This window comes from Lontra canadensis, unplaced genomic scaffold (assembly GCF_010015895.1).
Source record: "Lontra canadensis isolate GAN:19392208 unplaced genomic scaffold, GSC_riverotter_1.0 scaffold74, whole genome shotgun sequence".
Taxonomy (NCBI): Eukaryota; Metazoa; Chordata; class Mammalia; order Carnivora; family Mustelidae; genus Lontra; species Lontra canadensis.
In genome coordinates this window covers 2,670,155-2,680,151 of record NW_022631068.1, presented here as the reverse complement: position 1 = coordinate 2,680,151, position 9,997 = coordinate 2,670,155, and the positions used below count along the sequence as shown (strand labels likewise).

Here is a 9,997-nt window from a genome sequence, read left to right as displayed (position 1 = left end):
TTTGGCTTTGTGCCAACCTTGATCACATTCACAGCCCTAAATTTAATAGGAGACCAGCTTTCTTCACTTCTAGTGTGGGCAGGAGTATAGAGGTCTTTGTATGTGAAGCCTACCTTGTAAAGAGGAAGTAGTCTAGTTTCCAAGTGTGGTATCTTGTAGGGAAGTATGAGTAGGCAAATCTGGAAAGGGTTGGGGTATAATCATCAAGCCCAGGCTAATAATTTGGGACTTTATTCAGTAGGGAACTAGAGAGTCCCTTCCCAAGCGACCATCCTCCTTGAGTGAGACCCTTTGCTTTCTAAGGCACTGCATGATGCTGGTTTTGTTTTAGATGATCTCTTCTACTCATGGGGCCAAGGGGAACTTCGGGATACCATATATAAGGCCCTATACTTACACATGCAGGGTATTATGATGGGATTTGTCCTCAGGTTAGCAGGAGTTGTCATTGTCAAATGGAGAGTTCAAACTGAGACAGATGAAAGAAACGCAAAGTTAAGGTTGGGAAAGCAACACGGAGCACTTCATTTCCAAGGTATAGGTGAGGTCATAAATATGGAGGCAAGGTATAGGGGGTAGAGGGTGGGGAAATGGGTGAGGAAATGGGATGTAAGAAAAGTGAAGAAAACCGTTTTAGGTCTGACACCAAAAATGCAAGGGTGGCAAGGACTGGTTTTATGGGCTGTTAGGTATGTAGGACAGGGAATGGGCCTGTTAGAAGAGGATGAAGCTGGACTCGTGAATACATGCTGTGTCTTTTCTATTTGCTCCTTTTCTCCTCCCCCCCTTTCCCTCAGGTTTCTGTCTTTGGTCCTCTTCTCTCTCTGCCATCTCTTTATGGGAAATGGCATCCACATCTCTGACTTCAATTCCTTTTTTTTTCCTTTAAGATCTATTTATTTATTTTAGAAGGTGGTGAGGGACAGAGGGAGAGAGAGTCCTAAGCAGACTCTACACTGAGTGTGGAGCCTGACATAGGACTTGATCTCACAACCCTGAGATCAGGACCTGAGCCAAAAGCAAGAGTTGGATGCTCAACCTGCACCATCCAGGTTCCCCTATGACTTCAATTCTTCTTTTCTGTGACTTCCATATTTGCATTTCTAACCTTGACATCTTTCTTGAATTTTTGCATCTTAAGTCCAGCTGCCTGCTGGATATTTTCCACCTAGATATCCTATAAATCAGGCCAATGTTGTACAACTTCTTATAGTACCATTCACATAGAATGAAATGGGTTAGTACAACATGGTAGCCCTGCCAAGTATCTCAAACTCAAAAGGTTAAAAAAATCCACAAAGGAAAAACCCTAGAATCATCTGAATATTACACCCCATCAGCTTCCTCTCCCAGTGATGTAATTCCTGTTAATAATATATTAAGGGTCATATTTTCCACCAAGTTTTCATTCTTAATCAGCTACTTAAAAAACTGTGTCTTTACTCCCCCCACATGAATAGTCAAATTGTATAGCATTTAACACATTTTATTTCAACAGAGCTCTAGATCTTTTAATCATTTTTAGACCTCAAATTATAAAAAACTTTATCATACAATGAAATAGAATTGGGGAGAGTAATTCATGCTATTTCAGATTTATACATTACTTATAATTTTAATTAAGTATAACTATTAATATAACTTTGATAGTAATTGATCTAAGTTAGCTAATCTAAAATCATTTGAAATACTGATCAGCTAGTTTTTTAGTTGGTGTATCTGGTTGCAAAGAAATCTATTTTGAGAAAACCATGATAGATAACAGTTAACAGCAATTTATAGATACTATATCTGGTTATTTTCATACAACTTTGATCATAGATATTGAATTTTAAAATTATAGTGTTTAAAACCACTCTATGACTAAAGCACACTAAAATGAATGTTAAAGCACGATCATTATTATTCATAACTTCAGGATAATGGAAATATTTAATGATTGATTTCAGTTCTTCTAACCTCTGGATATGTGATAATTGGTAAATCAGGAGTCCCGAGAGTTTTCATGCGTTTTAAAAATATATCTTCAAAGCACCTAAGAATATGTTAATATTTACTCCAATATGAGAACAGAATTGAGCCAAAAAGTTTGATTTATAATTCTTAATCAGTGACTTCTTACTTAAGGACTTAGATGGTATTTTCCTGACTTTTTGAAGAAAGTTCCAAAAGCTGGTTGCCAGAATGCCTGTGTTTCTTAATCTGCCCGTTTTGTAATTCAGAGTTGTTAATAGTAATGACACACCAGAATGTATACAATTATACCTAGTTTTTAAGTTGGCTTTCAAATTGAAAAAGGAAAAAAATCCTGGAGTTCTTTAAAAGCACACATAATGGAGTTCATATATTAATTTCTAGGAAATGAATAAAGATGCTATGGTCCATTTCAATCTAGTCTTTATTTTACTATATAATATACTTTTATGATTTGTAAGTTTGTTATTTAACTGGTTAGTTAAATGGACAAAGTTTTAATAGTTAGTAAATGGACAAATTTACTAGTTAGTAAATGGACAAAAAATTCATGTTCTTTTTTTTTTCTTTAAAAATTTTATTTATTTGAGAGAAAGCACAAACAGGGGAAGGGGCAGAGGGAGAGGAAGAAGCAGACTCCCATCTGAGCGGGGAACTCATGGTGGGGCTTGATTCCAGGACTCTGGGATGATGACCTGAGCTGAAGGCAGCCACTTAACTGACTGAGCCAACCCAGGCTCCCCAAAATTTGTGTTGTGTGTTTTTTTTTTTTAAAGATTATTGATTTATTTCTCTCTCTCTCTCTCTCTCTCTCTCTCACACACACACACACACAAACACACACAGAGGGAGCACAGCAGGGATAGCAGCAGGAGGCAGAGGAAGAAGCAGGTTTACCCCAAGCAGGGAGCCCGACATAGGGCTCAATCCCAGGACCCAGGGGTCATGACCTGAGCTGAAGGCAGATGGTTAATGACTGAGCCACCCAGGCACCCCAAAATTCATGTTCTTAAGAAGCATTTTTTTTTTTTTTGGTCAAACATAAGTTAAAAACTGATTTATGGGGCACCTGGGTGACTTAATTGGTTAAGCATTCGACTCTTGATTTCAGCTCGGGTCATGATCTCAGGCTTGTGAGAGCAAGCCTTGGGTGGAACATGGAGTCTGCTTATGATTCCCAGCTTTCCCCACCCTGCCCCCTGGGCCTGACCGCTGGCTCTCTCTTCCTCTCTCTCTCTCTCAAAAACAAACCAAACCAAAACAAACCCCAAAACAAAAAACAAAACCTTGTTTAAATATATATTAGCAATTTCATAAGTTTAAGAAACCTATAACATTCTTACATTTCTTTTTTTAAAGGTTTTTAAAATTTATTTGACACAGAGATAGAGAGTACAAATAGGCAGAGCAGCAGGCAGAGGGAAAGGGAGAAGGAGGCTCTCTGCTGAGGAGGGAACACGATGTGGGGCTCCATCCCAGGACCTTGAGATTATGATCCGAGCCGAAGGCAGACACTTAACTGACTGAGCCACCCAGGTGCCCCTGTTCTTACATTTCTTGAAAAGCCTGTGAATATGAGATACAAAGGAAGGTGAATACACCTGGAACCTAGAAACTACTTTTGGAATTTTTGATAAAATCTCAATCATGTGTTCCTCATCTGTGTAAGGAGCTAAATCTGCTTCACTGAGTTATTGGAGGAATTATGTTGCAAAAGAACGTTGTAAAAAGAAACATCCATGGAGCACTGGGTGTTGTACGTAAACAATGAATCTTGGAACAGTACATCAAAAACTAATGATGTATTGTAGGTTACTTACATAACACAATAAAAAAAAAGAAAAAAGAAACATCCATGTGTAAAGCATCACTACTATAATCACTGTCCTGATCCAGGATCTCCCATAACTTCTGGACGACTTCATCTTCCTCCAGAGGGAATTCTAGCAGGCAGTATATTATAGCATAGGAAGATCTTGGTCCCCTGAGGGATTAAGTAAATTTGAAGCTGAGCGTCAGTCTTCCCGAGGGCTGGTCTGTTTCTAGTACAATTCTACTCTCAAGCTGCAACACTTTAGGGATCTCAAAGGAAAGCTATGGGTGTGTGCTGGGAACCTGGACTCCTACCTTTGTCCCCTACTTTTGTCATTCTTTCCACCCCTAAATGATTGCTGAAAATACTGTTCAGCTTCTCAACTGCAGCATTCAGCCCAGTTTCTTAGCCTCCAAGTCACTGCTTGCTAATGAGCAAACAGTTCCAGTGGAAACGTAGTGCCAAATATAATCTCTCAGCTTCCAGATTTTGGCCCTTCAAATTCTGGCTGCTTTGATAGTCTTCAAAGACTCGAAACAGATTTTTAAAATATTATCCCCCAGCTTTTCTAGTTGTTTTTGCAAGAGGCTTGGTCTGTAGTTAGCTAATCTGTCTTTATCAAAAGCAGAAATCTGACCTTGGAGTAAATCACTTAACTTCTTTGAGCCTCATTTTTTTCATCTATAAAATCAGATAATCTAAAGGAAAACATTTCCTAACTTGTATGGTACATAGATATAGCCTATATGGCCCCAAAGTACTTTATACTTTCCTCTCATGTGGAAATAAGGCATCTGAAAGTTACACGATCAAAGAGTTTAGCCCCATTCAAGAACTGCAACTCAGCCAGGCGGCTAATGGACAGAATTACTCAGTGACATGCACATAGTTGAAATAGTGGCAACATTGCCACATTGCCTAGAAACTGTATTAAAAGCTATAACATAATGATATAACTGTAAGCTAGCAAAGTATAGATGTATGTACTTTAAGGGGTGAAATTGGAAGACAAGCGTATTCTTCTAGATCTTCTCTCTATTCAAGCTACTCTGTGATAGTCCTTTCCCCTTTGGCTGAAATCTCAGATCCTGGCCTTGAATTTTCCGCTCTTTCTCAGTCCTTAGCTCCTAATTTCCCTCTCTCTTTTCTTGTTCCTCTGTACCCACGCACTAGGATGCCAGTTTGGGAATGGTGGTGGGGAGGAGAGGCAATGAGTAGAAAGCTCTGTTTGGTCTCATACGGCTGTGAGTTGGCATCAGTGCTTTCTGTACTTGGTAAGTGATGCTGACTCATTCTCTGGGGGTGTTTTGGAGGAACTTCCCACCTTCTTATTTTTTGAGATCTCTTGATGTGACTGGGCTGTTGAATTCATCTCCCTCACTCTCTAGGAATTTAGTGGTCAACTCCAGTAGGGTGTCTCTTCACCCCTTCAGAAATTTCTCTGGATAGGGTCTAAGACCATCCCCTAGCCAAATTATTGTGTGGGAAATATACGGGAGACACTCTGGGCATGAAAGACCTTTCCAAATTGATCTCTCTTTGCTCAGCCATCTGGCCAGAAGCCATTGGATTTCTCAGGATGAATCAACAGCCTGCCCAGGCACCAGTCTGGAGGGATACATATATACCAAGTTCTCTAAGTGGTTTTGCAGCAGCACGCCTTTCCTGAGACATGAGATGGGCAGCGCTCACAGCACCTTGACAGCGGTTCCCCTGTATCCTACCAGAATTCTCTCAGCCTCTCCCACCTCTTTCATGGACTGGAAGTCATACATTGGTTTCTAGACACCTCTTTCACAAGTTCGTTTTTTTCTTAGCATGGTCATGGATGTTCTCAAGATGCCCCAGGCTGGAGAGGGAAAAGTGAGGTGCTGCCCTCATGTGCTCTTACAGGCAGAAACACCAAGGAGTAGTTGGGGTCAAAGAACAGGAAAGGTCTGTCTGTTCAGAGCTCACTGAAGATACATTCCAAGGCTCCCAGGCATACAGGGTAATGAGGACTGAAGGCTTCTATCAGCAAAGGGGGTCAAGAACTGGTGAATATGGATTATAATCTTTAATGTTACCCCATTTGTACCCACAAGATTATGGGTGGCTCTGGAAATGGAGGTTATATACAAAAAAAAGTACAACAAAGAAAATACAATTCAGCTGCAATCTGTCACTCTGAGTATAGGTATTTGTGTTGTGTGTGTATAAATTATTATAATAGTTACAATTATGACACATCATGAACACTTCCCTTACTTAATGTGTCCCAAAGCATATTTTTTAAATGCAGCCTAGTAGGGGTGCCTGGGTGGCTCAGTGGGTTAAGCCTCTGCTTTCAGCTCAGGTCATGATCTCAGGGTCCTGGGATCAAGCCTCGCATCCTGCTCTCTGCTCAGCGGGGAGCCTGCTACCCTTCCTCTCTGCCTGCCTCTCTGCCTACTTATGACCTCTGTCTGTTAAATAAATAAATAAAATCTTTTAAAAAAATGCAGCCTAGTATTCCACTACATGGCTATGCCACAATTTAAACAATTTATTTTTGGACTTTCAGGTAATTTGTTCCTCCCTATTATATACAACCCTATAGCGAATAGTTTGCAGTCTAAGTGTGCACAGCTCTCATTATTTTCTTGTGATAAATTAACAGATGTGGAATTTACTGGGTAAATATCTATTTATCTATCTTCATGTTCCTCATACGCATTGCCACATTTTCCTTTAGGAAGATTGTACTTATTTAGCTCCTACGAGCAGTGTATGAGAGTGTCTGATAAAAGCCATTTTATATGAAAACCTCTGTTGGGTGAAAATTACCCAGTATTGATGATCAGAATCAGGGCAGGACGGTGCTCTGAGTGCTGAGGGTTAGAAGGCTGCCCCTGGCAGGAATCCATGAGAACCAGCCTGCTCAGTTTAGTGTCCCGAGGAGTAAGTTCCCGCACACTCGCTTACCAAGATCAGATTTTACAAATGCACACCAAAGCAGATCCAAAGACCTATCGGCTAAGACACTGGGGCAGGACCCTTTCCACCGCTTCCAGGCTCAATTTCTCCCCAGTCAACTGGTGATACAATCTCTGCCCTGTCAGTTCCTCCGGGCTGTCGTGGGACTCCAAAGAGATAAAAAACATGAAGGAGCATAGTGCATTCGTATATTACTAAAAATAGAGTGGGAGGGGAAGTAGGGAGCAGCACAGCTGCCTGCAAGTCTGGGGCCCGGAGGCGGAGACACGCGGAGCACGCCCGGGCGGGGAGATTGGGAGAAGGATTCAGAGGCGAGAGCCGGGCTCCCGCTTGTCCCACCCTCGGCTCCGCCTCCGTCCCAACCGCAGACCACTCCCCAGCTATGGCTCCGCTTCCTCCACAGACCCCCCTCCCCCGCGCTGGCCCCGCCCCATCACTGACACCTCCCGAGAACCGACCCAGCCTTCATTGCAGACTCCTCCCCCGATCCGATCCCTCCCAATCACAGGTCGTACCCGCGTCGGGCCCACCCACCCCAGTCACTAATCCCTCCCCTGGAACGCCCCTCCTCCGATCCCTCCCGGAAGCGCCTGCGGAGCGTCTCCACATGGAGCGCGAGCCGAGCGCCTCCGCGGCCGCTCCTGCGGCGGCGACCGCGCTCTTCGCCTGGGTACGTGACTCCGCCCCCGGACCGGGGCCGCTGGGACTGAGGGGACGCAGAGGCGCGGGGGAGCTGGCGGCCTTGGCGTGGGCATTACCTGGGCTGGGCGGCCGAGGTTCCGGCCAGGCTCTGGGTTGGAGGACGCGGGACTGGGGCCTGAGATGGAGAGGGTCGGGAGGGAGGCGCTCTCACGGGTGACTTAGGGGCCTGCTGGCTGGTGGGGTCCGGACCCGAGGGGCTGCGGCGCAGCGGGAAGCATCTGCCTCCTGGGCAGAGCGTCTGGTTCCGCGAGAGCCTCAGGCCCGGATAGCGCCGGGAGGGACGGCGTGGAGGGATCGCCCGGTCCAGAGCCCTATGGGGCCACCTGTGCTCCTCACCATCCCGGAGGATGCCGGCCCCTTCCCAGCCCCACCCTGGCGGGAGCATCCTCTCATGTGAGGCCTGCGGTGATGGGCCGTGCACCAGGCGGAGATCTTGCCCGTTTGCTGGTATTCTTCTGTGGCCGGATCTTGCCTGTGTCGGGGGCGTGGGAGTCTGCGCCGGTGTGTTGGCTTGACGGAGGCACTGAGAGACAGGGTCATCTTTACGTGTCCTGGCTAGGAGAGGGGAGGGTCTCTGCAAAGGATTGTGTTGCAAGCGGCCAACCAGACAGATGCATGGAAATAAGCTGGCGTAGTGTCTTGTTCTTTACAGCCCCTATCACAATTGCAATGAAATGTAGAATTTGTTAATGTCAGTCGCCTTGGCTAGAATGTAAGCGTCGTAAGGGTGGGTATTGTGCCTGTGTTGTTCACGGTGCCTAGCAAATATTTGTTGACGAATGAATGAACGAGACCCTTCTGTGTGCCTAGCTATGTGCTGGTCTTTTGGGAAGTACACACAAGTGAGAGATCCAGCTTGGGAGTTGAGGGAGCAGGATAGCACCTGTGTTACTGTTAAAACGAACCTGTGTTGACTAGTCAAAGGTAATTATCAGTACCGGGCAGCACTTGTTGAATGTAAGGCAGCAGACTGGCAGAAGGGAGACCGCGCTGTGACCTGAGGTAGTCTGGCTGTCTGGGCACTATCTCTGAGGCGGCACTTGATTTGGCGATTGAATGCACCTGGGTGAGGGCCGGTTCTGGCTTTTCCCAGGCGGGAGACAGGGGTGTGCGCGTCAGATATGGCCTCTTCCACTGCTTGGAGGCCTGCGGGCCGCCTGGCTGCATAATATGCTGGAGGGGTCTATGAATTTGCCAGGGCTGCAATGGAAAAATACCACAGACTGGGAGGTCTTAAAAAATGGAATTTTATTTCCCCACAGTTCTGGAGGCCAAAAGTCCAAGAGCAAGGTGGCAGCAGGTTTACTTTCTTCTGAAGCCTCTTTCTCTGGCTCGCAGGTGGCTGCCTTCTTGAGGTGTCTTCGTGTGGCTTTTTCTCTATGTGAGAGCATTCCTGTGTCTCTTCTTGTATCGGTTTCAAGCTCTGCCTTTACGATTTCATTTAACCTTCATTATCTCTTAAAAGGCCCTATTTCAAGATATAGTCACATTCTGAGATATTGGAGGCTAGGGCTTCAACAAATTAATTTTAGGGGAACACAATTCAGCCCATAACAAGGAAATTTACGTCCTTGGAGTTGTATGTGTGTGTGATATGGCTGAAGGGTTTGTAAGGAAAGGAGGCAAATATAGCTGTAATATGTATAAATTTTCCTCCGTTTTGCTTTGTCCTGGATTTTGAGCCTCTTGCTGCATTATAAAAATTGAGTCCCATAATTTGAGCCTCAAGTACCCGTGTCTCTCTCACTTTCTGTTCAGCAGAGAGTCTGTAGTCCTGCTCATGAGGCAGCCACGCATATCTTAGGGCTGATGGAGACATCCTGTGTGTGGGTACCCTACAGTGCATGGCTTTCCTTTCATCTTTCCTAGGTAGGGCCTCATCAGATCTTACATTCATTTACTGTATTCACTATAAAATATATGTACACCTTCTCTGGGCCCGCATAGTTTTGAATGCAGGGGAAATGGCAGTGAACAAAGTTCCTGCCCTCATTGAGTTTACTTTTTAGAAGGAGAGGTGGGCAATAAAAAATAAGCAAAGGTCACGTCAGGCAGTGCTATGAAGAAAAATAAAGCAGAAAAAGGGGGATAAAGTGATGGGGGTACTGTAGATATAGTTATAGGTTAACCTCTTGCCAGGGAAGCTCTGGGCTGAAGTTCCCATTATGTATCCTTAGAGACGTAGTACAGTATAATGAAAGGAGCAGGGCATATCTGACTTAGTGCCTTCCCAGCTATGTGATTATGGAAGGTCACTTAACCCCTCTGAGCCTTAGTTTCTTCATCTGTAAAACGGGAGCGATAATGTCCATCTCCTCTGTTGTCGTGAGAATTAAAGGTGAATGCCAGCCACGGGAGAAGCACTTAGTAATTGACAGCTGATACTGCACCTGAGGGCCTCTGGGACCCGTGCCCCTGCCATGGCTTGCACTTCCAGCTTGGAGTCCTTGCAGCCCGGTACAAATGTGAAATAGACCATAAGGGGCGGAAGTTTGTATGCATGTATGTATTTTGGGTAGTTATTTTATTTTGAAGATTTTATTTATTTATTTG

The 9,997-nt window shown here is 44.6% G+C and overlaps 1 protein-coding gene across 9 annotated transcripts in view; it reads left to right on the top strand.

Annotated features, from left to right (window-relative positions):
• The first annotated feature begins 7,328 nt into the window (after positions 1-7,328).
• Positions 7,329-9,997, top strand: part of SERGEF (secretion regulating guanine nucleotide exchange factor) — a 217,265-nt gene continuing 214,596 nt past the window's right edge. For 4 of the 9 annotated variants that reach the window (XR_004385402.1, XM_032881153.1, XM_032881158.1 and 1 more), the window contains exons 1-2: positions 7,531-7,837; positions 8,707-8,782. Coding sequence is in view for 8 of the 9 variants with exons in the window: in XM_032881153.1 (XP_032737044.1) it covers positions 7,758-7,837; positions 8,707-8,782 (156 nt within the window). In the remaining variant the exon portion in view is untranslated. Of the gene's footprint in view, positions 7,413-7,530; positions 7,892-8,706; positions 8,783-9,226; positions 9,947-9,997 lie in introns of those variants that run through there. The other 5 variants (XM_032881155.1, XM_032881154.1, XM_032881152.1 and 2 more) reach the window with 4 other exon arrangements.